This window comes from Synchiropus splendidus, chromosome 10 (assembly GCF_027744825.2).
Source record: "Synchiropus splendidus isolate RoL2022-P1 chromosome 10, RoL_Sspl_1.0, whole genome shotgun sequence".
Taxonomy (NCBI): Eukaryota; Metazoa; Chordata; class Actinopteri; order Syngnathiformes; family Callionymidae; genus Synchiropus; species Synchiropus splendidus.
The window spans coordinates 4,822,470-4,848,258 of NC_071343.1; the positions used below are offsets into that span (position 1 = coordinate 4,822,470).

General features: G+C 44.3%; 5 protein-coding genes across 10 annotated transcripts; all 5 read right to left on the reverse strand.

The window, feature by feature from the left end:
* Positions 1 to 34: 34 nt before the first annotated feature.
* katnal1 (katanin p60 subunit A-like 1) lies at positions 35 to 6,858 on the reverse strand. 2 transcript variants are annotated; one of them, XM_053877850.1, is made up of 11 exons: positions 6,739 to 6,858; positions 4,707 to 4,880; positions 4,086 to 4,246; positions 3,840 to 4,005; positions 3,219 to 3,346; positions 3,038 to 3,143; positions 2,565 to 2,723; positions 2,376 to 2,502; positions 2,180 to 2,314; positions 1,798 to 1,924; positions 40 to 1,590 (listed from the first exon to the last, which is right to left on the reverse strand). In XM_053877850.1, exons 2-11 carry the CDS (start codon positions 4,866 to 4,868, stop codon positions 1,392 to 1,394), a joined length of 1,470 nt encoding a protein of 489 aa, XP_053733825.1. In that variant the 5' UTR covers positions 4,869 to 4,880; positions 6,739 to 6,858; the 3' UTR covers positions 40 to 1,391. The 2 variants fall into 2 exon arrangements, with proteins under 2 accessions (XP_053733826.1, XP_053733825.1); XM_053877851.1 differs by lacking the exon at positions 6,739 to 6,858 and having other exon boundaries at positions 35 to 1,590; positions 4,707 to 4,876.
* Positions 6,859 to 7,223: 365 nt separating this feature from the next.
* zgc:101559 (Ras-related protein Rab-33B-like) lies at positions 7,224 to 9,359 on the reverse strand. Of its 2 annotated transcripts, none has more exons than XM_053877203.1 (2): positions 9,096 to 9,359; positions 7,224 to 8,221 (listed from the first exon to the last, which is right to left on the reverse strand). In XM_053877203.1, the coding sequence occupies exons 1-2, from the start codon at positions 9,339 to 9,341 to the stop codon at positions 7,781 to 7,783; spliced, it is 687 nt and encodes a 228-aa protein (XP_053733178.1). In that variant the 5' UTR covers positions 9,342 to 9,359; the 3' UTR covers positions 7,224 to 7,780. The 2 variants fall into 2 exon arrangements, with proteins under 2 accessions (XP_053733178.1, XP_053733177.1); XM_053877202.1 differs by having other exon boundaries at positions 7,225 to 8,227.
* Positions 9,360 to 10,903: 1,544 nt separating this feature from the next.
* kbtbd7 (kelch repeat and BTB (POZ) domain containing 7) lies at positions 10,904 to 13,779 on the reverse strand. The gene has a single exon (XM_053877296.1). The coding sequence runs from the start codon at positions 13,551 to 13,553 to the stop codon at positions 11,694 to 11,696; it is 1,860 nt and encodes a 619-aa protein (XP_053733271.1). The 5' UTR covers positions 13,554 to 13,779; the 3' UTR covers positions 10,904 to 11,693.
* A 1,093-nt stretch (positions 13,780 to 14,872) lies between these two features.
* On the reverse strand, positions 14,873 to 15,752 carry wu:fc50b12 (uncharacterized protein LOC103911624 homolog). Its single transcript, XM_053876780.1, has 3 exons — positions 15,732 to 15,752; positions 15,493 to 15,656; positions 14,873 to 15,107 (listed from the first exon to the last, which is right to left on the reverse strand). The coding sequence occupies exons 1-3, from the start codon at positions 15,750 to 15,752 to the stop codon at positions 14,873 to 14,875; spliced, it is 420 nt and encodes a 139-aa protein (XP_053732755.1).
* Positions 15,753 to 16,340: 588 nt separating this feature from the next.
* Positions 16,341 to 25,524, reverse strand: slain1a (SLAIN motif family, member 1a). 4 transcript variants are annotated; one of them, XM_053877040.1, is made up of 9 exons: positions 24,991 to 25,524; positions 22,032 to 22,168; positions 20,008 to 20,124; positions 19,388 to 19,483; positions 19,170 to 19,319; positions 18,474 to 18,809; positions 17,561 to 17,749; positions 17,165 to 17,489; positions 16,341 to 17,075 (listed from the first exon to the last, which is right to left on the reverse strand). In XM_053877040.1, the coding sequence occupies exons 1-9, from the start codon at positions 25,431 to 25,433 to the stop codon at positions 17,000 to 17,002; spliced, it is 1,869 nt and encodes a 622-aa protein (XP_053733015.1). In that variant the 5' UTR covers positions 25,434 to 25,524; the 3' UTR covers positions 16,341 to 16,999. The 4 variants fall into 4 exon arrangements, with proteins under 4 accessions (XP_053733015.1, XP_053733016.1, XP_053733017.1 ...); XM_053877041.1 differs by lacking the exon at positions 20,008 to 20,124; XM_053877042.1 differs by lacking the exon at positions 17,561 to 17,749.
* Positions 25,525 to 25,789: the final 265 nt, after the last annotated feature.

The following is a 25,789-nucleotide window of genomic DNA, read 5'->3' on the forward strand; positions in this document are numbered from 1 at the left end:
GTCGCTGGTGCTGCGAGTGATCAGAGTAATATATAGCAACTGAGGACAGGCTCTCCACTCCGCCATCGGTTGCCACATTAACTCGGCACATGGCTAATTAAACAGACATAAAAATTAAGCAGCACATAAAAGCGAAGGAAGGACCATTAGGCTGAAATGTAACGGAGCAGTTTAATAGAGAAGATCATGGGAACCAGTGTGTGGACTAGAGTTCAATAGATATGAAACATGACAGCGGAAACAAATACACAGTTTTCAGTGTGAAGTAGACGTGGCTGGATGGTCAAGTTCTGTTCGAGTGTCAGGGTTATTCAGTCATTCCTCACGAGTTGCTCGCATCGATAATTCAGTGGTAAAATGAAAACGATTAAATTGTTGAACATAAAATTCTAAATACTAAGAAAAGGTGGGCGTGGATGTTGTGCATTGGAAAATAACAGAAAAAAATATTTTAACGCATTTCAATAAAAGTAAGATGAGAATTAATGTTCTTTAATACTCATTTGGATTTACGAACGTTCTCAATTTTATTTTTAATGGGCCGAGCAACACATCCGGTCACGTGACCGGCCCCAGTCCCAACACACACAAAACGGACATTTTGATTTTAGAAAACGCAACATACAATCGTATAGCCGTCATAAATCAATCATGTGACTGTCGTGACAAAATGTGGATTTACCAACAATACATGGGTTTTCTTTTTCTTGCGCTGAATGCTCTTCTTTGGGTTTCGGTGTGTAACCGCAACTCAGTAGCGCTACTGCCATCTGCTGTCCGTTTGAGCTCATTGCACTCCGGCTTCTGTTGACGTTTACATAGATAAAATACCGACAATGATATTGGGTTTAATGAAAAAAACGATTGTAGATGGAACTAAGCTGGTTGGCAGAGGTGTGTCTCAGTGCCTTTCTTGATAATATTCTACACGATTCAAGCAAGTGTGTTCAAGTAAACCCAAAATATAAATGTATTTTGATGCAACTTGGTAACTGATCAAAAACAGTCTGACTGGAAACAGTGCTAGCAAAACGTAACTTCTTGGTTTCCCATCTATTAACAGGAAATGTGAAATGTCAAACAAATGAGTCAAAACATTAACAGTACAAACTAGAAAGGTTTGTTTGGACCAACGTTTACAGTGTTGTAAGTAATGATAGTCGACAGTACTAGAGGTTGTATGAGACAATGTTCTCTTAACAGACAGCTCTGACGGAGACACTTGTTCTGCGCTGGTAGATTCACAATCTTACCACCAGCTCACAGCTGTGGTGCCTGAAATCATGACGTTCATCTCTGTCATGGCTGAGAAATATAAATCAGTAGCTCTTTAGGATGAGACCCTACCTGAGTGTTCCTACAGTACCTATTGCATAGACCAGCCTCAGATTCTACACAGATCCAAACTCCACCATCCAAGCTTCATATTTCTCCAAGTCCGAAGCAGAGACAGATTTTGAGATCTTTTTGAGCGTCAGCGTGAAGTCCTCCATGGTCACGGGCATTTGGAGTTCATCTTTAGACAGAGCTCGGATCTCCTCTGGGCTCAGGCCCTGGATACGACGACGCATCGCCATCATGGCAGCGTCTCTGGAGAGCAAAAAACGTGATGTATGTTAGGAAGAACTGGGTCACATGAAGTCCTGTTAGCCACCATAGATGAAAAATGTACATGTTACTTTAGGAAAAACCATTCATTTTTCACAGGATTTTTAAGATTCAGTCGGTTATTTTGGGGGCGAAAAACACAAGTAACTTCTTCTTTCTCTTTTTGTCCACTCAACTTTCGACACCCACCTGCAGACGTTGGTGATATCAGCTCCGGAGTAGCCCTCGATCTTCTCCGCAATGAGGTCTAGATCCACGTCATCAGCCACCTCCACCTCCCTCAGGTTGATCTTCAGAAGCTCTCGCCGACCCACAGCTAAACACAAATGCAGTACCAAAGTACAACAATTCAAGACTACACTGTCACTTCAGAATTAAAAAGATTCTCTTATGGATTAATGCAGGTCATAGATGGTCGATTTCATGACTAAAAAACTGACGACAGAATGAAGAAGACACCCAATGAAGAAACCTTTAGAATAACATACACCGCAGGAGAGATGGGACCTTGGAAGAGTTTTTCAACAGTGAAAAGTTTTGCAGACATTTTTCTTTGTGCAGAAAAGGTCACCTGTTGGCAGGGGGATGTAGATCCTCTTCTCCAGACGCCGTCGCAGAGCTTCATCAATGTCCCAGGGGAAGTTGGTGGCAGCAAGAACCATCACCATCTTTGAAGGATCTTCATTCTCCTGTGCTCCTCCCACGCCTTGAGAAACGCAGAACAAAATAAAAAAAAACCAAACATATTATGTTTGTCTCCTACTCACCATCCATCTGGACCAGCAGCTCCGATTTGACTCTTCGACTGGCCTCGTGCTCGTCAGACGTCCCTCTTCTGCTACATATGGAGTCGATCTCGTCGATGAAGATGGTGGTGGGCGCATAAAACCTAGCCTAATGACACAAAAGATGAATTTGAGAATCACTTTTCGGGTGCGACATGACTGCCATCTCACCATTTCAAACAGCAGTCGGACGAGTTTCTCAGACTCGCCCCTGTACTTGGAGCTGAGAGTGGAGGAGGACACGTTGAAGAAAGTAGTCCCACATTCAGTGGCCACAGCTTTAGCTAGCATGGTCTTCCCTGTGCCTGGGGGACCCACCATCAACACACCCTGCAATGACATCATACACCTGTAAGCAACAAACCTGTCTCCTGCAGTGCTGTGAAAAACTATTGTCCAGGCTTAAACGTTCTTAAAAGTCATGCTTGATGGTGGTGTTACAAGTGCATGATCAGGGTCTGACCCTCTGACATTCATGCTCATGGTCACTCAAACTCTCGTCCCTCTAATGAATTAGACTTGCACTAAGTCCAAAACTTTGTTGTTCTTATGCGCTGCTCTCTATTTGACTTGAATTTTCAGATGTTGGTTATCTTATCCAAAAAAATGTGTGCCAACACATGTATAAAAGAATGCCTCTCTACCCTCCAGGGTCGACGGATGCCCTTGAAATACTCCGGCATCCACATGGGCAGCACCACAGCTTCTCTCAGCAGCTTCTTTGCGTCCTCCAGGTCAGCAATATCGTCCCTTCAGTCACAATTGACTCGGTGAGTGAGTGTTTTAAAAGAGTGGGGACATCACAGAGGAGACTTCCGGTCATACCAGTGCACGTTTGGATTACGGGACACAATGTCTTTCTCCAGTAAGTCCACCAGATCACCGTCGTATCCTGTTCCATCAAACTTCTTCTGCTCCACCTCTCCTGGTGCATCTCCAACCGATTTCTTTGCCTGTATGAGGGAGGAGATGGATTTATAGTCTGGATAAATCTCTGAAGATTTCATTTTGAATTTTCATTTCAATTAAAGCTTGTTGTGGGCCACATTAAATGACATGGTGAGCTAGATTTGGCCCACGGGCCTTGAGTTTGACACCTGTGTAGGAGTTCCTTAACTGTTTTGAAACCATCATGTTTTAACTTTACGTTTAATGAATCGCTTCCAAAGATAAAAATCACAAAGTGACTGTGTAGATTTAAAGCTATTCTTTACATATAGAAGACTTTAAATGTCATTAATGACCATGATATTATAATTTTTTTAATTAATGTGTTATGTTGTGTTAAAATATCAAATCGTCCCAGCCCTAGTATTTAGGTTCCTCCATACATTTTAATGGATATGTTCAGAAAAACAGTGCTTTTTGTGGAATGGTGTGAAACTCAACATTGAGTCATTCAGAAACAGACCTTCTTAGAAAGTCATTTAGGAATCCACCGATCACCTTATCATCTTTGGCCTTGCCACGTGGATCCTTTGGCCTGTCAGATTTGGGTCCCGGAGCTCGGCCTCCTCGATGCTGCATTCCAGGAGATTCCCTCTTTGGATGCTGCTGCTGCTGCTGCTGCTGCTTGACTGCAGTTATTGGTCGTTTCCCAGCCACAGGATTCCTGCTCTCACACACGCACCAATGTCAACTACCTGAACTGGACACTTTATAAGAACTGAACAGACAATGACACACACACACCTGTGTTCTGCAGGAGTGGGCGGCGGCCAGACGGCGGGGTCGTCCGACCGTTCATCCGGCTGCTGAGTGGGGACGTCGCCCGGCTTCTCTAACCTAAAGCTGTCTAACGTTCTGATGATCCCTTTGACCTGCTCGTACTCCTCGGTCAGCTGCTGGATCACCTGATGGTGTCATCATTACAGCTTGTGAGGAACACAACAAACACGGCCAGAACAGAAGGAATCTCTGCATTTCTTTGCTTTAAGTGTGACACGACAATGATCATGTGGCTGTTTGTTTGTAGGGCCTGAAGATAAGAACATAAATGTTCTATTGTTCACATGAAGATGGATCAAACACACAACAGAACACAGTCATGGACTATGTCATCTGGCATTTTCAGAATCAATTTAGATTAGATATAAGCAATAAAAAACAGGATATTTTTAAATACAAATTGCAATGTTGCTGCTCAAACCCAGTCCTCAACACTTTGAAAAAACATTGTACCATTGCTTTTTTATTTTTTACACTCCACTATGAACAGAATTTCTGCAGATACATATTTGCCCTTACAGCTGGAGCAACACTTTTTGCGGACACCTGACGTCTTACTTGCTGTGGGACGAGCATTTTACTCACCTGCTGCCACTTGACTTTGAGAGCGGGGTCTCGGATGGTCTGGCAGTGCTTCTGAATCTGATGAATAACACCCTGGTAATACACCACTGATGAGTCGTAGTTTCCCAGCAGAGCATACTCACGGCCCTTTTTGGCGTTGTCACAGATCGTAGCCAAATTCATGTTGATATTAATCTAAAAAGAAAAGTATGAGTATTATAACGCACACAAAACACACTCACAAGTTACCAGGTTTGTATTGGCCCCAAGACTGTTCCAAGTATAGATGACTTCTTAGTGTTGTTGTGACAACACATCGAACATTTTGTTTAAGAATGAAACTGTCGCCGATGTGTGATAAATGCATTATAATCACATATAAACCCAGTGTGTCACTTCGGCATTAAAATACCTCACATGTGGGAAACCAAAACACTGTATTTGATAAGCAACAAATCAATTGATCACAAGCAGAAGAATACTAACAATGAAGATATATTTCATCTAACCCATTTGGTAACAAATGAGACAAAGACACTTTAACCACTTAACTTTAGCGAGTTTTTTTTAATTGCATTTAAACAGTTTGCGCTCCAGACAACAGGGAACCTTTGTAAGTGCAGGAGTTCCTGCTCCACTGATCACACTGATGCACAAGACACGTGGCAGCTAGGATGAGAACAACAGCAACAAACATGGAGGAATCCCTGAACAAAAGCAAACAAAAGCATCTGTTTGCTTTTGTTCAGGGAGGTTTTTCACTACACAATGGCCAGTAGTTTCCACTACTCTGAATGGACTTAAATCAGGTGATATAAAAACTTGAATACAGTCACCATCGTGATTTATTGCTGTTAGTGCTGTTGTCAAACTGATGCAAAATAAACAATATTTTGTTGTTTAAATGTATGTATGGCTCCATCATTTGATTCAGTAATATACCAAATTCATTCACATTGAAAAATGTGGCTTCTTGTGGCAAATATTCTTATATGATTACTTTTTTTAAATCCAATCCCAACGCTAATAATAATAATAACGCCTAATTTACCGTTATACATTAACTTTTTTTTATACCTCGCAGGGATTCGGGATTTAATAATAAACATAGAAATCCCTCAGCAGTTCACCTTTTGCTCCTTTGATACGACTTTCTACATATTTTTGACCAAACAAAATATCATTTTCTCATGTGGAAAAACAAGCTCATTGCTAATTTAAGAATGAAACACAAGCAAGCTGTAGTCACAGAAAAGCACCTGAAGAAGAGCACACTACTCTTGCGGCACCTGTCGGCCATATGTACTTGACTTTTGTGGGTAGGTCTTTGAAACAACGGCGCCTTGGTGGCAGGATTTTTCCTGCGCCAGGACAGATAGTGTTTGGAGTTCTGGACTGTACAATCGGCCCTTGAAAGAAACCATTTTGTATCTATATTAATCACCACAGTTGTGGATATTACACTAGAGCTTTAGTCTCTGACAAAAGAAAAATAACTAACAATATTGTGTTTACCATTTGCTTTAATAACTTTGCTTTTTAGCTGGAGCAGCTTTTTGGACCCGACCAGACACTATAGTGCTGTTTCTTAGCAACAGAAGGGGCCTGCAACATCATCACCAGTTTTCACCTGGTTTTAAACGTGGTTTTCCAGAAACCCACACGAGTAAATGAGCTGAAGTTTCTCGCATCCATGTGTGACGTCCTCATGCGGTGGAGTTGCCCACAGTGCCCTGGTAAGCCGGAGAGCATCCGCGCGGTCTCAAAATGGGGCAGCTCCATTCATTCCACTGGCTTCTGAGAGACTGAGGCTTCAACCTCCTGCATGGACAGTTTCCTCATGAAGACGGATTCTGAACGCGTTCGTTCTCAAAGCTACCGTTTTTATTCGCCGTCATTTGCTTGCAGCGTCTTACGCTAGGCCACGGACAGCAAAACAATGCGAACCATGAGGATTTACTGAAGGAAAAGCGCGCTAATCCTTGATACAACAGCGCGACGACCCTTTACACGCGCTTCATCTTGTGTTTCGAAATAAGTGGCGCACTCTTACCTGCACGTCAAGGCCGTGTCGGAGTGTTTCGGTGTCGGCAGAAGACTGTTACCATGGCCGCGGAGACGCAGCGTGAAGAATCCAGACGGGGGTGATTCGTGTGGTGCGTTCAGTGACAGCCAGAGAGTCGTACATTCGCCAGACACGCCGGTTTCAACGGGCAGAAATGGAGAACGAGAAATTCCAAAATTGTCTAAGGACCATTTTATATATTCTAGACGACATTACATTAGTAGTGAATTACATGTTTTAAGAAATACTTCAGTATTTAAAGGACCGAAGTAATTATACGAAAGTGGACTGTTCCCCTCCAACACATCATTCAGCCGTTGAGTTGATGCGATTGTTGAAAACAGATGAATTTGATCTAATATTTTTTTGTTATTAAGAAGCGTAAACGATACAGGAAAACGATATTATAGTGGAAAAGTGTAGAAAAAACAGTACAAAAAATAATTGAAAAATAATTAGTTTATTTTGTTTATTTCTCACTGTTTCTTACAGTGTAATGTTTGATTTATGGTTAGTTTTGTTTCAAAGTGTAACTCTCCACCACGATTAGAGTTTCATTTAAAAACAATACATTCAACTTACAATAAGAAAGTCGAAGCGATTCTACAAGACAGATATTTATTTGTTCTTGCCATCTTGTGTGCATGTTTTATCATCCACTTGAATGACAATCATCCCATTTTCAAGCCTCAGTTTTCTTCTCTTTCTTCTTGTCACACCCTTATGAGCATGTGATAACCTCTGCTATGATTTGTTGCTACTGTATTGTGACTTGAAGACAACTAGAATGCATGGCGTTTGGCTACATTTAAAAGTGCTCCCAAAATCATTGTAGCATTCCTCGATTCAAGACAATTCTTGCATATTATTCTCATTAATTGTCTGAAGTTAATGTGCAAATATCCCTTTTGTAACAATACGTGCATAACAACAAGAAACAGATTCACCCTCATCTTATTGTGTCTGGAGCGTCTTCTTCCCTTCCTCCTTATAAGCTGAGGAGAACACATATGCATCGCAGTGAGTGCCCTCAGCATTGACAAAACGTTGTCTCCTGCTCCCTCTGGTCCCACAAATGCCTCAGGTCGCTTTGACTTGGCTCCTTAAGTCTCAGAGGTTTGTGGCTCTTGAGTTTATAAGCCAAAGTCAAGAAGATGGCATCCACATTCTCGCGTTCTTTCGGGTCCTTCGCTGAGGTTTCAAACAAGGGGAAGCTGTAGGAATCAGCGAGGCACTGGGCCGACGAGGTGGGCACCTCCCGTTTGGCCCTCAGGTCACTTTTGTTCCCCACGATGATGCGAGGAACCTGCGGCCCCACCAGGTGACGACTGCACTCGTCGATCCAGGCGGGGATGCTTTTCAACGTTGCCTGGCTGGTGACATCATACACAAATATAACAGCGTGGGCGCTGCGGTAGTAGTGCTCCACCATGCTCTTTCTGAAGCGCTCCTGACCTGCCGTGTCCCAAATCTGCAGCTGCAACAAAACGACTCAACGCTATTACAGTGTAATTGCAGTATGTGACATAAGACTGCAGTTGGGCAGAAGTTAAATAAAGGGAAGTAGCAGATGATGAGATCAATAATGAACCGACAGAGTCGTACATTCAAGGTCATTTTGATATCGACTGAAATAGTATATGCCTGGAGCAAAAGTAGCACATTCTTCTTCATAACAGCTGTACTGATGAATGGAGAATAAAAATGGAAGTGTTACACACTTGTATACGGAGCCCTGGAAGTGACATGCATGTGTTTATTTTTCTGGATGTCACATGCATGACTTTATTTTTTATTTTTTTTCAACTGACAACGTTGACAAACAGTTACGAAGCCATGGGAGACATAGTGGTTCCAGGAGGATGTATACAAAATGCATTGCCAGTGAGGCAGCTACGCATGTGCTGACATTTACGATTGTATCTTGAGATAAAAATTATCTCGAGATAGTTGTTAACTCGGGTAAAAAAAAAAAGTCATGCATGCCACATCCAAAAAAAAAAAAAAACACATGCATGTCACTTCCAGGGCTCCGTACTTGTATTATCACATTCAGAATTACTTTATTTATCAGGGTGAAATTGCTTAGTGTTCCAAAAACTCCCACTCAAGACAAAAAGGGAATAAATAAATGAAGAGAATACAATATGTTACTCAAAAAACTACTAAATTAAAAAATAAAATATGCAAAAAACACCAAAAGAACATACTAATAAACACTCAGCGCTGAGATCACAATAGAATACAATAGAATAGAAGAAGCATCTGAACATATTGACGGTGTGCACACATAAACAAGAATTCCACAGCCAAGCGTTGAGTGTCTTTCAGATGTCGACTCTCACCTTGACGGTCTCTCCATCCAGCTCCAGCTCCCTCTCCCTGAAGTCAACGCCGATCGTCGCCTCGGGGTTGCTGAGGAAAGTGCCGCCGCAGAAACGGTACGTCAAACACGTCTTGCCCACGTTTGAATCCCCGATGACAATAATCTTGAACACCCGAGGCTGTTCGCTCTGCGGCGACAGCTCCACAGAGGCGTTCAGACCCAGAGCGGCGTCAAAGTCCTCGCCGAGATGGTTCTCTATTGCCATCGCTCATCTTCTCGCCGTCTGGATGTCAACGGCTGCGAGCTCTCGCGAGACTTCCGGTGCAGCATCAGCGGACCAGTCAGTGCGGAAACGATGTTACATATCATTTACTAAAATTATATCTCAATTTAAACTTTCTGCGTTAGATGTGTGACAAATGAAAATACAAATAAATTTAAACTAAATATAATTAAAAACAATTCCAGTTGTATTTGCTATTTATTATTATTGGTTTATAATAATAAATGCAATAATGCTATTAGAAAGCCTTTTCTTCTCGAGTATTTCATAGCTTAAGGACGACGTCTTACAATCAACTCACTTGGAGAACGATGTAGGGCTTACTCTTACTCGTCAAACATTTCCAAAACGAAAATGTTTAAACACCACTCAAGCCACAGATGTCGCCCCCTACTGGAGACACACACCCAGCTCATCGTTTAAGACGTGGCAAAGAATATTTCCTGGGGTGTGGATTGAACATGCAGAGACATTACAGACAAAACATACCAATCTTGCAGCCGCAAAACCTATTTTATATATATATATATATATATATATATATATATATATATATATATATATATATATATATATATATATATATATTGTATATGTCATACAGTCTTGAGCAAGACTGTATGACATATACAGGAAACTTAAAATAACAGGACAATTTACAATCAGTTTCAACATAGAAGTCGCTTGTAAGAGTATGATTTTATGTATCTACAGTTCCAGTCCAGGCGTCTCTGTCGGGGTCGTACTCACAGATGATCTCTACCTCTGCAGGCTTCTGCTTGGTCTCGTGCCTGATCTTTGTGTTGACTGACAGGTCTTTGGATGACGTTTTTCAGTTGGAGTAAAGCTTTTTTTTTTGTTCTACACCTTTGGACCGTGAAGGCAGCGATATGCTCAGTTTTAATACATGAGCCACGTATGGTGGCAGTAGTGTGTCACTGAATCGACTTGACAGCTGCAAATCTGAGATAGTTAACAACTCTGGAGAAGTTCTTGAAAAGAAAACATGATAAAGAAAGTGATGCGGCCGCCCCCAACAGTAAAAACTGTTCATGAAAGTACCTGTTTTAAAATGTACCGTTTTGAAAATTAATTGGCAATACTTTCATTTACACTTACACACTAATAACTTCTTTGGCGTTTAAATAAGATACATTATTTTGATTTAATTATATTTAGACGTGGTTTTATTATATATATTTTTCCAATTTTCTCAACAGTTTGCATCTAGTGTATATATATATATGAATTTTCTTTAGTAAATTGAACATGACTTGCACCAGGTTCTGCAGCTGGTTGGACTTTTCTCTGACATATATCTTTGCAATGACCACATGGTTTCATGTCATTTCACAAAGTTTTGGTTTGTTTACATGTTAGTAGATTAAATATGGTTATTGATCAAAAATACAATCAAGAGTAATGAATCAGTTGTATTACTTGAATGGGCCCAGGGCCCATTTGTTCTGGGAAAGTGGGTCCCGAGATCAAAAAGGTGAAGAACCTCTGTTCTAATGGGTGTGTGAGAAAAGGGCTAGGTTATCTGCTGAGTGCAAGTCCATCTGATAGCTGTAGAGAAACAATCATATTACCTACAAGCCACTTGTGCTTGTATAACCATTCAATATTTAATGCCTTAACATGAACTCACCAACAACAAAATGTTGAAACATTTATTTTTAAAATGGCAACCTTAACGCGTCACAAAAGTAGATTGGCACAGTTGTCACCCCCTAGTGGAGACACAAACCCTGTTTCAGACGTGTCAAAGAACATTCCCTGGAGTTGGAGTGAAGAAAATACAGATCAAAACACACTGATCGTGCAGCCCAAAAACACACATCATGACTTAACATTTTCATTGCCCCCATAAAAGTCTCATTTAAAGAGGTTTATTCTTTGTGTAGCTTAGTTAGTCTTGCATGGTCCATAAACACATGTATGTACAGTTTTTTGGCAACAATCTGAAATGAGAATTCAGTTATATTGTTTGTACAAGTGGAACGTTAAGATCGACTGAATGACATATGCAGGATCCTTAAAATAACAGGACGATTTGGCATCCGAACCTTTAACACTGCTGTGTGATACGGTTTCATCTGGTAGTTCATCTAAACAGTAGCTGCCGGAGTATAAACTACTCACAGAGGAAGGCGAAAGCTTCTTCTGTTTCCATCATGATGCTGTCCAGAGTGGTCTGGTGGAAACAGTGGAAGTCATGTGATCTGATGAGAAGCGAGGACAGCCGCAATACAACAGCGCATTTTCAAACATTGATCTAGATTCCACATCCTGAGTCTATAAAATAAATAAAATCAAATCCCTTGTCGGTGGCTACCAGTTCTCATCAGAGAAGGAGCTGGAGCTGCCGGAGTCGGACTCGGCATCAGTCAAACCATCCAGGTCCCAGTCAGCGCTGGAGCCGCTGTCGTCGTCCTCCTCCGTGGAGAAGCTGTGAGCCGAGCCGAGGCATGCTGGGTAAACCCGTGTGGAGACGCAGACCGGGCCCAGCGTGGAGACCGGGACGGCCATGACGTTCTTCCAGGCGTCTCTGCCGGGGTCGTACTCGTGGATGAGCACTCTGTTCTTGTTGTGCTGCAGCAAGGTCTGCGTGAGGAGGAGGAGCTTGTTGTTGTGCTGGATCACCTGGTAGTTTAAAGCCCGACTGTCAATAGGGACGTCGCCCAGCCTCCTCCACTCCCCCCTGGTGGGGTTGTAAGCCTTCACCACGGGAATGTCGCAGACGCAGATGATCTGGTCCTGAAAAACGCAGGCCTTGTGAAGCTTGTCTCTGCGCAAGGACCCGCAGTGGCGCCAGCGATTCCTCTTTGGGTCGTAGCAAAGCATCCGCCTTTTGTTGACCACGTACAGGTGATCGTTCAAAGCCACCACCTGCATTTTACCCAAGGAATGAGGCAGAGGAGCCACAAAGGTCCACTGGTTCCTCTGGACGCTGTAGCACTCCACCTCCTTCAGCCTGACGTCCGTCACCGGGTTCCTCCCTCCCAGCAGATACACATGGCCGTTGAGGTAGCCCATCCCAGAGTGCATCCTCCCTAGGGGGCGCTCTGCCAGCTCCTGCCAGCTGTTGAGGACCGGATTGTACAGCCAGAAGTGTTTGGACAGGTGTGAAGCAAGGTAGAGGTTGTTTTCCGGAGAGGCACACGCGATTAACGACTCCATCGTGGAGCGTTTATAATCCTGATTACTGAGATCCTCCAGAGGAGGAGCCATGAAGAACAGCTCCTCAGAGTACGGGTCGCAGCACATGATGTTGTCGTTGGGGAGGCCGAAGAAAAGAATCATCTCTTTGGCGCTCACACCTATTCGTTTCTTTGGCATTTCAGGTGCGACCGGTGGGCCGAGCTTCTCAGCGGACAAGCGGTTGAAGAAGCACTCCAGGTATTTCTCAATTAAAGGCGTGGCCATCAGCTCCTCCAGGTAGCACTTGTCCTTCTCGGTGAACAAATTCCACCTCACGCAGTTCAGCGCCTGCAAGGCCTCCTCCTCTTTCTGCTGCGCGTTGGCTTCGATCCACTTTAAAGCCGCCAAACACACCTTCCTCTCACAGTCCACGTCCAGGGTGTCCAGCGTGAGCAGCTCCTTCAGCTGATCCAGGTCCAGCTCGCACAGTTCTCCACCCGGACACAGCTGGCAGAAGTTCCTGGCGATGAAGGCCTGCGCGCTCCTCTTCAGCTCAGGGTTGTCATAGGTGTCGGCAAACTTGAGGATGCCCACGCAGTTGCTGAGGTCCAGCCGCCGTGTCATGAAGCAGGAGCAGGCGGAGCGGATGTACTCCAGCTGGAGCATGTTGGCGGCGGCGTACAGCCTCTGGACGTTGCCCTCGCTGATGCTCACCGTCCCCGTGTAGCAGTAATCGATGATGACCGACATGGACTCGGCGTCCACGCCGCGGATGACCACCCGCTCCTGCACGCTCTCGTTCAGGCCCACGGTGAACATGCTCTTGAAGTAGGGGCTCGCCGCCGCCAGGACCGTGCGGCTGCAGAGGAAGAGCTGGACCGTGTCAGCCCCGCTCGGTCCCGGACCCTCGTCGTCACGAGCCACTCCGATGGTGACGTCGCCCAGCAGCCGACTGTCGTACAACACCTTCAGCTCCTTCAGCAAGCTGCTGGCGTGATCGCGGTTCTCCAGAACCTCGGGTCCGGCGAAGCTGCTCACCACAGACGCCATCGCTGGAAGCCCGGTTCGCTCGGAAGCCTTCGGTGTGTCAAACAGCAGCTGACATGCTCCACCGAGTCTGACACGCGCCTGTCAGGGAACAGACGCCGGACCATGTGTGGACTCACAATGACGCCTTGCCGTGTCCGCCAGACGACGGAACCATAATCCTCAACAGTCCAGCAATAAAAGCCGTTGCCTGTCTGTTGGTTCGGATTTGCTGCCAGAGCCGAGAAGATAGAAGGTCGAGCTCGAGAGGGTTAAACAGGCTTATCTTTACTGTCACAATAAAACACACTTTCAGTTTTGGCCATTTCAAACTGGCACAATTGGTGTCATATTCAAACTGATTTCTACATTTATTCCAAATATTTACGTAGATTGCCCATTAGTTAGCCATTTGTTGTCAAACGTGCTCCCAAAGCAACCTTAAAAAATGTCAAGTCTTATTCTGAAGGTTTACTCTCTTCACTTCCGCTGGCTTCACAAAACAGCGTTCTGGCCTGTGATTGGCTCACAGAAACTGGGTCAATTAACGGACGAGCGTCTCTTCATAGCTACGGCTGTTCTTCAATGAAATTGTAGTTTGGCGCATTGATGTTGATCTCTGAATGTTTTTTTTTTTTTTTTTTTATCAATTTATTCATAATTTGACTGTCCTATTTTCAGATGGTTCAGATTAAGACATGTATGTAAATGGACCTTCACCTTAAAATCACAAATTCTTAAAATTTAATCAAATACTTATATTTAAAGTCTCTCAAAAGTCACCAATATTGTGTACGAATATCAGTGACTCAAGAAAATCACATGTTTTCAACTTGAAATGCTGTTATTTAATTAAGATAGCTGGCAAAAATGCATGAATATTGTGTTTTGCTTCCATGCATTTTATTGCATTCTCTTTCGACTCCTGCTTCCTGTTAAAGGAGTGCCACTCATTGACTGTAAAATTATTATGCATTTTGTGGAGCTTGTAACCTTTTGTTTTTGTTTCCCTTGAGAGTACTTTGGCATACACAACCTCTTTGCTCTCTCATCTTGTGTATTTTATATGAAGGACCAATGGAACCACAAGTGAAAACTGTATAAAAGCAAGGATAGGTAAGTTTATTACAGATATCTGTCTGTAATAAGAATCAATGCAAGCAGAAAGTATTATCTTTGTCATCAGAAAAAAAAGAATATTTTAATTAATCTAAGTTCATATTTTAAAGTGAGTGATTTACATCCTTGTTTTCTCACTAAAAGCAGTCTTAACTTCCTCTACTCATCAAAACATCATCATCAGTTGTGGACCACACAAGGTTTAGCCAGTGAGGCCACCGCAGTCAGGTGCATCTCCGGTTCAGTTGGTTGATCTTGCGAAGGCCGTCCTGGTTGTGGATGGTTTTGTGGACGGTAATGAGGAAAGGGAAGGCAGACGGCAGCTCCACCTTACGGCTCAGCTTCTGTTGACCCCAGTGAAGGCAGCGCAGCTTCTCGGCCAGGTCTCTGCGACCCGAGCGCTCCAGTCCGGCCCGGAGCACTTTTGTTTTGTTGGGTTTGTCCCCTGACCTCTCATACCTTCAGAGGGGAATAAAAACATGGTAAAGGCTTTCAAACCCCTTTATTTGCCGTGACCACCTTCCTTTGGGAGCATTTACAGTTAAAACTATTTTGATGCGTCTCCATGAGTGAGATTCCTGCCTCAGTTTTAAGATAAAATAAGTGCTTCCCAACATTCTTCTGTCCTGGATTAATGCCTACCCACTCATGCTTTTTCCATAAACTGAACTTGAACTGTGGAGACAAGAAAACTCAACATATAATTTGCCTTTCACCGCCCCCTCCAGAAGAATCGCTAACAGATGATCTGAATCAAAAGTTAGAAGAAAGCTTGAGGTGAAATAGCTGACTGTGCACACAACATTAGGGGGAACAGTTAAGACTGAAGCATGGATTACTTCACCAGTTTTCCAGCATGGCTCTGGCCTGGACAGACTTTTCTGCAGACTTGGTCTGGAACCTCCTGATGTCAGTTCTGTTGAAGCCCAGCTCGTACGCCAGGACCGTCCACTCAAAGCGCAGTTGTCCAGAGAGTTCCCTCAGGGTTTTAAGGTTGACAACAGCATCCTAGAGAAACAGAAAAACAACACTGCACACACCGGTGTATGCTCTCATTTGCCTTTTCAAATAAAGTTGTACAACCTCTTGAGCATTGTTGGACATCTCCTGAAATATCAGTTGAAGGACTAATGCAATTGAAGGATGCGGAGAGACTGTTGAAATGACTGTGAAGAGTGTTGCTGGGAGATTTAGAATCAACACATTCATGTGTTAAATATTAATCCCTTCACGCAGGTGAGGGCGTTTGTGGAGCCAACAACAACATTGAGTTAAGTGCTATGACCACAAAACAGCCAATGGGATTCTTGCTATTTTACTGGGGTGAAAAGTTATCTGTCATCACCCTGTGTAATTTTGCATATTATTTTAAATGGCTCGCTGATGCCACTAGGGGTCGCCAGCGAACCTTTTGTTTTGTTTCGTTGTCCCTATGTGCTTACTCATTCGTCCGACCGTCATATGACCCTCTGAAGTACCTTGTGTCTCATACCATACCGGGTTTTATTTATCCATTGTCTAATCATAGCACTTTATTCATTTAAGTAAATTCACCTTATTTGTGACGCATTTTATTTTATTTTTATTTTTCTTTCATTTTTTTTACACATATATATTGATATTTTTCGATGATAAATTATGAAGCTACTATTTAAAAAGAAAAATAAAACATAAATGCCACAAATGTATTTTCGAAATCTTTTTATTTCCATTGAAAAAAGTTCCTTCTTCTTATATGTAGAAAGCATGAGGACTTTCATCAATATCATTGCAACTATCATTTTTAGAAACGTCAGCTTCTTGTAAAGAACCATGGAAAGAAACTAGCCCAATGAAATCATTGAAATTGCCATCAACACAAACAAAGAACCTTTTTAAAGTGTTAATCATTATTCTGATGAAAGTGCTGCGAGGTCAGTTCAATAAATATAAATGAATATGTGTCACATCAATTACGCACAGGCACAAGGATGTTACAAAACTTCAGTTTCAGGTTCACATCTGACACAACACTCAAGACAGAAAACAATATTTGTGAAATGAGTCGTCAGAAAGCATGTACAAAAGCAATGTGTTATACTTTTCGAGAGCTGTGTTTGTTTATGCGCACCACAACAAAATCGTAGCAAAGAGGATCCATGTCACATTTAACTAGAGATTACCACGATATTGCCAGTTTGTTTGAAAGTGTCAGTCTGTGTTTCAGCAGGTAGTTTTTGGTGCAGGATCCAGCCTGCTGGACCTGCGCCACTTCACTCAGGTGCTTTAGAAAAACAGTAACAGTCACTCTTCTGTTTCACAGTCCAAAACTGGCTCAGCTTGGCCAGATTTAAGGCCCAGAACTTTTGGATTCAGTAGCAGCCATCTTTCCAGCTCGCATCTCTCAGGGCACTCAGGGCGGTGAGGCTCTTCGGAGGCGTCAACAAACTGCGCAAAAGCCAGAAGAGAAAAGAAGTCTTTAGCTATAGTAGTGCATGGAATGACCACGAGAGGCGACACTGAAGGTTCACACCCACCTGCGCGGTTGAGCCAGTTTGCTGGGGCGTAGGACTCCACTGATTCCCACAAAGGAAGCAGGTCGAGGGAGAGAGCTACGTGGGATCGAAGACTGGCTGCTGCTACCTTTCACAGGCTGCGGAGCCAAGCTGACGCTTGGTTTGAGGGGCTGAGGTGGGACTGAGCTGCTGGGGATGGAGTTGAGACTCGTGGACGTGGACAGAGTGGTGGGACCCTGCAGAACCGTGGGGCTGACGTAGGCTGTTGCTTTGAGTTGGGGCCGCGGTGTGGAGGGGAAGTTCCCCACGCTCTGGACTCGCTGGGTGAGCTGACCAGGGGACGGAACTGGAAACAAGGATCAAAGTGAATTTCCAGTAGGTTGAATTCATCCTCACACACAAGGACCAGGGTCTTACTGGAGGACTGGAGTCGGATGAGCCCGTTGGACGAGTCAAAGCTTTGGCTGGTCCGCAGGGAGGACATCATTGGCAGGGAGGAGGGGCCATGGGAGGGTGGGTTGACGGGGGAGGTCGGGCATTCTACGGCAGGAACGGTTGGCATGCTGGGGGCTCGGATCAGGTTGGGCATGCTTCTGCGCAACTTGTCTAAGCAGTCACATCAAGAAGCAGCGTGAGGAATATTGATGCTTGAGACTCGTATGTTTTAAACTCCATTCACCATGTGACTGTCCGGACTGACCCTCAGACTCATCCAAATCCAAATGGTATCTTCACACCAAAGGTATTTGCCGCTCTGCACATACCAGAGTCGCTGTTTCATTTGTGTAAAAAGCAGGTCCATATGCTTGGGGTGGGTCTTCAGTTAGTGAAGCGTCAACATGGTGGAGGCAGAATTTAAAAGCAAAAAAAGGACACTGCTGTCCAATTTTCTCTTTCTAGGTTCTGAATGCTCAGGATGCTGCTTGAAACTGTTGCTAGAAACGCAATAAAGCTGCAAACCCTTTCACCCCAAACATGTCCCATTCCATGCTTCCAATAGTCCCCTATTGGGGAGGTATGGCCTTGACATCCTACTTCTGATACCACCTGACAGACTACCATCATAATTACACTTCACCTTATACCAGATTGCTCACCAAGGTGTTCCAGAGGGTTCTTTATTGGTATGCACCGCGCAATAGAGGCCATAACACTATCACTATTCCCCAAGACATTTGACCCCCATCCCAGACCAAAAGCTAGACCTATACTAAGACATGAGTGATAGTTTCCATCTCCGAAACAGGTCCCCATTACTGTGATCCAGTGTGGGACTGTACAGGAAAGCTGACCTTCCTGCCCACGAACACCCCTAAACCTCAGCACTCACCAGCACTGCTCCTGTATGATGCCGGCGTTTCCGCATTCAAGCCGAAGCTGCTGCCGCTGGAGTAGCCAGAGAGCCCGCTGAGGGAGAACTGCGAGGAGGCGGAGCTTCGTCTGCAGTCTCTGATGCTGGAGAAGGTGTGGGAGTGCCGCAAGCTCCCGTGCTGCATAGAGCCCGTGCGGAAGAGTCGAGGTTGAGGAGGAGGCAGCTGGTCGTAGCCTTCATCATCCTCGTCCTCTTCCTCTAAATCCATCTCACTGCGTCTCAGCGAGTTGAGGGAGAAGCTGGAACTGCGACGACTGGCCGAGGCCGAGGTAGAGGCGCAGTCTTGCCTGAGACCTGGAGGAGGATAAGATGAGAGCTTGCAGTGAATAAGCACATGAAAACAAGAGCACCACGAGCCAAACAAGCATGTTTCAAGGCCGCATCAGATGACTTGATGAGCTGGATTTGGCCCCTGCACCATATGTTTGACACCAGGGAACCCACCTGATATCTCCATCTCCAAAACCAAAACCTCCCAAAGCAACCAGAGGATGTGAGTACAACTATGTCCACTCAACCTTGAACCACTTGTTTGTATCTTCGTACTAATATCAGAGTGAGCCTCCTCACTTTGACCACTTGCTGACCATTGCACCTTCTTGGCTACATACAATACAATTTCAAGATCTGCTTTGGTGACGAAGTTGTACTTACTCTCCTCCTGAAGTCGTGCCATCACCTCCACGTCGGTCATGTCCTGCAACTTGTAGCTCATGCTGATGGAGTCCTCTTCCAGTTCTGAGACGCCAGCCTCACTGTCCACTGATGACTGAGGGCTGACGGCTGCGTGACGGCGGCCCATGTCTGCGGTGAAGAGGTTTCACTTTCATCTACCGTTCACTTAAATGCAGGGGGGAATGACTGTATCTCACTGGAGTTGGAGAGGAACGTCGGCGTCCTGTCACTGAGGCCGCAACTCGGCCTGACGGAGGGAGGCGGCTGCAGGACGGACAGACCCGACGGGGAAGCTGAGAAGCACACAGCAGCAACAACAAGATCTCATTTGACCAGCTGTTTCTTCTATTGTATTTGCTGATATGAAAAACAGATTGACTTCCTGGCAAAGAGGCGGAAAAAAGAAGAGGGCTGGCGGAGTGATGAGCTTGTATTTTTTTAGTTTAGGAAAACAGGATTGTGCAGATTAGCCTGGTTGGAAAACCAAATTTCAGATGAGATTAGATATCCTTTACTCGTCCCAGAGCTGGAATCCAAGCAAGTTATGCCTTGAAATCTGATGACATGTGACACGTTCAGAAGGCTGCAGTGGATTATGGAGCCGGGTTTTTATGGGTCAACACGTGCCTCAGCGCAGACAATAGCAAAGAGGAAGATCATGGAAATGAGTAGATCAGGAAGAGAAGTTGGCTCAAATAAAGAAGGAGGGAATTCTCAATGACATTTTTGTGAGTAGCATAGACATAAACAAGTCGACGACTGAGTAGTGACGACATGAATGAATTCACAATGTGAGCAGTACACGGATGAGAGTTACCTGGGGATTCGGTTAGTGCAGCAGATTTAGAGTAAGGCAGGACAGGGCAGCTGATGGTGGACAGTCCCTCTATGCAGCTGTACGGACGGACCGAGGAGACGCTCCGCCAACGCTTCGCTGCACAACACAGCAGCCAAAAACACCATCAGATCGTGTGGCATTACATGTCACAAATGTCGGGTTAGTATGTGACCAGAGGATGGAGTAAGACCAGGTCCTGATTTTCCAGCAGCTTATCAGACACACTAGAAATCTCCGGGGATTAGCCGAGATTGTAAATGCCAAACCACAATTTAGTCTTCTTTTCCAGATCAAATGCTAATACGAATCAGTTTTCCTTCCAATATTCTGTTTTCCGATCATGTCCAGATGATCTCTTGATACTTCTGCTAAGCGTACGTTATGGCAGTGACTATGATTTACCCATAAAGCTTCTCTTTCCCCTGCTGCTGCTCTTGATGTCCACCCTGCCTGCACTCTTTTCTCCACCTCCATTGATCTGTAGCTCTTATGATTAACCCCATGTAACTCCCTGCTTTATTCTCCCACTTTGATCTTCCCTATCTTCCTTCTCCTGACTTTCATTCCTCTTATATTCATCATAAATATATATGATTAGATTTTTTTAAATCTCAATTAATCGCAGTTTAATGGTATAAGAATATTCGCCACAAGAAGCTACATTTTTCAATTTGAATGAATTTGGTATATTACTGAATCAAATGATGGAGCCATACATACATTTAAACAACACAATATTGTTTATTTTGCATCAGTTTGACAATAGAGCAATAAATCACCATGGTGACTGTATTCAAGTTTTTTTATCACCTGATTTAAACGAAAGCTCTTTGAACGTCTTGAAAATATTTGTATAAGAAATTCAATTTTATAAGAATTTCAAGTCCATTCATAGTAGTGTAAAAGCAAACAGATGCTTTTGTTTGCTTTTGTTCAGGGATTCCTCCATGTTTGTTGTTGTTGTTCTCATCCTAGCTGTGATCAGTGGAGCAGGAACTCCTGCACTGACAAAGGTTCCCTGTTGTCTGGAGAGGAAACTGTTCAATTAAATTATTATTTTTTGTAATTAATGAATCATAATTATCTTCTTAAAGTCCCACCACTAATGCGTTGATGCATGATTCGGATGATCTCTGATAAATGCCTTAACACACCTCACATTTCTGGGACCAAATTTTCAAACCAACGATTGCATGTACGATCTGTCTGACCGTCGTCTGCCTGAGATCAGTGACGGAGAAACAAACATCAAACCAGTCCACGACAACACACCAAACAAGTGAGTGTTTTGTTTGCCAGTGGACGACCTCACAAAGAGCAGCATTTGGTATTCCTAACACAATTAGGCAGCAGAAGTAAACACCGGCATTCAGAGCTTGTTGGACAAATAACAAAGCTAACAGGCAAGTATTCATGACCCAGAGGACGAGAGGAGCCCTGAGAAAGAATCAGAAACCAAAATGACGGAGACCCTGCTTGCTCAACTGTTGCCACATCTCCAGCGCATCAATAATGGATCTAAAATACAAATTTAGAATTAGGGCACACACTCAGAGATGCGCTTCCACACGGTTTCTTCTGCTGCATGTTAAAGCAGGGAGCAACCGCAGCTCTGCTTCTCTGTACTGTTAATGTAAGCCCGGTTGCCATGGCGACCAGTTCCCTCTCCGTTCGTCGAGAACCTGTCAGACCGTGACCGGTAAATATCACAAGATTTATGAGTTGTTGTGAGTCCAACGTCGACGGCTCTGTTATTAATGTGAAATATGAATAATTAGAATAACATTCTTAGGTCCGTCAAAATGTCATATTTCCTGCCATTTAACTGGTTGTGCATCTTTAGGAAAGGATAACAAAGAACCAACAGTTCGTACGCAAACAGGTCGGTGCCAACTCACGGTGGACTGAGTGATCACATGATCTTCGAGACACGTTGAGCAACATGTGTCTCAGCTTATGGGGCAGAGACAGATGTGGACAGTTAATCTGCAAGCACACGGTACCTTGGTCGAGTCGGTGACACAGCGTCATCCGGGCTAGCTCCACCTCTGGTCCCGGGCGGTCCAGAACCTGCCGGCACCACTGCAGCGGACTGAGGCCCCGCTCGCCCTGCAGCTTAGCTTTGGAACTCTCATAAAGCCTGGAATAAAAATAACCATTGGTTTAATCCTTGAGCTGCAGAAAGAGCAGATTTTCTCGGGTTCATGTTGCTGAGGTTTTACATCACGAAAAAGTCACTTGATGCACTAGTCATGTACAGGACGACTTCACTACAACATCCAAAAATAGATGCTTTTAAAATAGTTGCTTCGTCAGAGGAGCAGGATGCGATCAAAAGTATGCAATTTTAGGAGTAACTTGGGAAATAACAAACAATCGATGGGGTGAGAAACATAGAAGGATTATTAAAAGTAGAAAAGTTTTTCAGTCTCTGTGGAATGTAAGAAGAAAGATTGAAGTGCAATAAATGAGATGGCATTTATTAGTCCCACAGTGGGGAAATGGAAACAATCTTTATATTAAAAATATGAGTGGTAATTACAATGTATTACGGGAGAGTGAAATAACATTCATTCATTCATTTAAGAGGCAGGGATGAGGATCAACTAGAGTTGTAGTACTCCTAAACTGAGATGGAGTCGAGAATCACACTGGACTGTATCGAGTATACAGGACCAGTACTTCAATGGCCCAAGTCCAGACCAATTACAGGGGCAAGACCGAGACTGAGACCAAACTGGAGTCAAGACCATGTCAAGACCAGAGCACACAGAGACCAAGACCAATGGGGCGGGCGAGATCGAGACCAAGACCAAACTGAGCACTGAATACAGATGCATAAGTCTACTGGTCATAAAGAAACACACACGTATTTCTTAATGCAAACAAAACATTTTTTCAAAATAATTCTGGAACTACAAAAACTATCCCTGGATTTTTTTCAGTTATTTATTACTCACTACGTCTCTGTCTACACCCTCAAACCTATTTCTCAATATCTCATCGTTCTCTGTGCTCAATAAAGAGCTGAACATAATCTGAAACTCTCAAAAAAATTACACGTGATAAACAACCCAAATATTGAAAACTACGACAGAGACTGCTGGAAATCAAGAATACTTTATTACCCTACCACAGAGAACCAATTTTGTCAGAATAATAAATTCGCTAAAAACTATTTCCAGCCGACGCATCCGTCTCAACTGAGCAGCCTCTTTATTTGGCAACTGTGTCAGCGCATAACACGAACTTTGTGGTCAATTAGATGTGTTAAATGGAGTGAGGATAACAGCACGGGTGGATGCTGCTTCTGATCTCTGTGCTACTTAAACAGAGAGACGATCACGGCGGACGCTCGAGTGAGTCCTCAGATAGGAAGAACGAAACTAGTCCACCCTGGGGCTCAAACCTGCACACACACACACAGGCAAAGCTGCTTGATCACAAGATTCTGGAGGGTCAACAGTTCCGACCGCACACTCATTTGTTTGTAAGCGAAAGTGCCCCACCAAATGTGTTAGTGTAACCCAGTCAGCCTTCGCTGATCCTAAACTGTCAGCAGAGTTCTAGAGCCAGAAAGGTCGATAAAACACCTCACAAAGTCTTGCCAGGAGTGCGACACAAAATCTAACAACCTTCATCTGGACCAGACTCCTGCAGTGATGGTGTAATTCAGTCCCAATATATTTATATAAAGAGGAGATTTAGAAATGGGTTTCAAGGTTCAGCAGTCATATGTATTATCATAGCACCACCTTCCAACCGTTCCCACTTCGAAGTCCCTGAAAATGATCCTCTACTACTCAAACAATAAAGAGTATCCGGTGTAGTAGCATCATCAGGAGATACACTTCCGAAGCTGGACACATTGTTTACTCGCAATTTATTCGGTATGTGTTTAAATACAGTGGTACCTGGGTTCTCGACCACAATCCGTTCCAGACGGCCGTTCGAGAAGCGAATTGTTTGAAATCTGAATCGATTTTTCCCTTTACAATGAATGGAAAAAGAAACAATGCGTTCCAAGCCTTAAAATAGTCTTTTGTAGGAGTGAATGTAGAGTGTCTGCTGCAGGTGGCTGTTCCTCTATGTGTGTGGCCGCTGCATGTGGGAGGGGTTGCCGAGTGAGTGACGTCTCTCCAGAAGTGAAGAGGTGCCCGGTGCGTGTCCAGCTCTGAATGTGCGCTTCTGTGCAGTTTGGCTGTGACAAAGTCGTAAACCAAGTCACGCTCTGTCCCAGACTCGCCTCATCCCTGTCCCAGCTCCAGCCCACAACAGGACATCAAACCCTGGAGTGAGCGCTCCAGCACCTCCCCTGTGACACTCTACCACGGTCCAGTGTGGAGACAGGAAAGGTTTGACACCTCAATATGAAGAAAACACAGTCAGTAAATGTAGCTAACGGGACACGTCTGCATACAGAGGCTGCGTTATACACAATAACCCGCGCACGTTAGTTCTGAATTTTTGTTCAAAATCCGAAGCAAAAAATCTAGAAATTTTTGTTCAAGCTCCGATTTGAAAATCGAGGCACCACTGCGCTTGTGTAGTATTATGTAGTAATTACCGTCTGCTTCTCTGGTTAACAGTGAACATGAATATGAAACACTTTTAAGAAGACTTGGACTTGGTTATGAACCCTTTATAAGTCATGGCATCGGTACAACAAGTCTATAGATAAAGCTCGGAACAATGCATCCACTATAAATTCAAAGTGCTGTCCAGGAAGTGGTGGATTTGAGAGACCTTCAGCCAAGACAAGAAGGAGAATCGATAAGAAAATCAATACCGCAATCAATTGTGCTATCAGTTACAAGAGGTATTCAGTGGCGCTAATGGCTCCTCTCTGGGATGGGATGTCAGTTAAGTGGAAAACAAAGATTCTAAATAAAGCCTTGCTATATGATGATGATGATGATGATGATGATTATTTCAAGGGGACAAAGACAGAAGGTAGTTTACCAGCAATCGGCCTCTCCGACAGGGAGCACCGCGTCCAAGTCCAGATCCTCCAACTCGTCCAGAACAGTAGCAGCGTCGGGGGCGTCTATCTCCTCCTCGGCAGCGGCTTCGGGAGACGCGGAGCTCGGCTGGAAATAGGCGATGGGCTCCTCGGCCGGAGATCGGGCTCCTCGGGAACCGGGATGTGTCTGTGTCGGGCTGCAAATGGGGTATTTGGAGGCGAACGTCTCCCCCGGACTGCCGAGAGACAACAAGGAGGTCTGGAGAAGCGGGGTGACCGAGCAATTGTTGACGGCGTTCGCCCGAGTCCGCAATTGTTCGTTCTGTCTCTCCAGTTTTCGCACCAGCTCCTGCAGCTTGAGAACCTCCAGCTCCGCGGTGCTCAGCTTGCTGTTGCCGTTAATGTCCGCCATGGTCGGGGGGCTCAGCACCTCCGCGTCCATCGGGGGAGAAGCACATTGGGAGCGGTGGACCCGAGGCCTGGTGCGAGCTGGGGGTCCAAATTCTGAGCGTGCGTCCAGATTCGAGACAAACACAGTCACACGGATGCTGGCTCGTCTGCACACGCGCCTCCTGATTGGTCAGCAGCGGCGAGCGCGACTCCCATCACACCACCACTGCGGAAGTACCGCGGAGATGCTGACGGTGTTTTGGACAAGTGGAGAGTTCACCCACAGATATTGCACATATTATCATTATCATTATTATGAATTCTACTACTAATCATAATGCTAATGGTTTTCATGTATGTTGTTATTTAAGGTTTCAGTTGCATATATCCATATTTGAAGACATAAAA

Excerpts from the sequence above, each read along its gene's own strand:
- katnal1 (XM_053877851.1), bottom strand. The coding sequence starts at position 4,868 with ATGAATTTGGCTACGATCTGTGACAACGCCAAAAAGGGCCGTGAGTAT. Across the intron at positions 4,247-4,706 it reads TCAAAGTCAAGTGGCAGCAG|GTGATCCAGCAGCTGACCGA; the intron begins GTGAGTAAAATG and ends TGACACCATCAG. Across the intron at positions 3,144-3,218 it reads CGTAATCCAAACGTGCACTG|GGACGATATTGCTGACCTGG; the intron begins GTATGACCGGAA and ends TTGTGACTGAAG.
- kbtbd7 (XM_053877296.1), bottom strand. The coding sequence starts at position 13,553 with ATGGCGTCTGTGGTGAGCAGCTTCGCCGGACCCGAGGTTCTGGAGAAC.
- wu:fc50b12 (XM_053876780.1), bottom strand. The coding sequence starts at position 15,752 with ATGTCCAACAATGCTCAAGAG. Across the intron at positions 15,657-15,731 it reads TGTCCAACAATGCTCAAGAG|GATGCTGTTGTCAACCTTAA; the intron begins GTTGTACAACTT and ends CTGTTTCTCTAG. Across the intron at positions 15,108-15,492 it reads AGAGCCATGCTGGAAAACTG|GTATGAGAGGTCAGGGGACA; the intron begins GTGAAGTAATCC and ends TCCCCTCTGAAG.
- slain1a (XM_053877040.1), bottom strand. The coding sequence starts at position 25,433 with ATGGACGCGGAGGTGCTGAGCCCCCCGACCATGGCGGACATTAACGGC. Across the intron at positions 18,810-19,169 it reads GGCACGACTTCAGGAGGAGA|GTCTCAGGCAAGACTGCGCC; the intron begins GTAAGTACAACT and ends ATCCTCCTCCAG. Across the intron at positions 17,750-18,473 it reads ATCATACAGGAGCAGTGCTG|ACAAGTTGCGCAGAAGCATG; the intron begins GTGAGTGCTGAG and ends GTGACTGCTTAG.
- zgc:101559 (XM_053877202.1), bottom strand. The coding sequence starts at position 9,341 with ATGGCAATAGAGAACCATCTCGGCGAGGACTTTGACGCCGCTCTGGGT. Across the intron at positions 8,228-9,095 it reads TGGATGGAGAGACCGTCAAG|CTGCAGATTTGGGACACGGC; the intron begins GTGAGAGTCGAC and ends GTTTTGTTGCAG.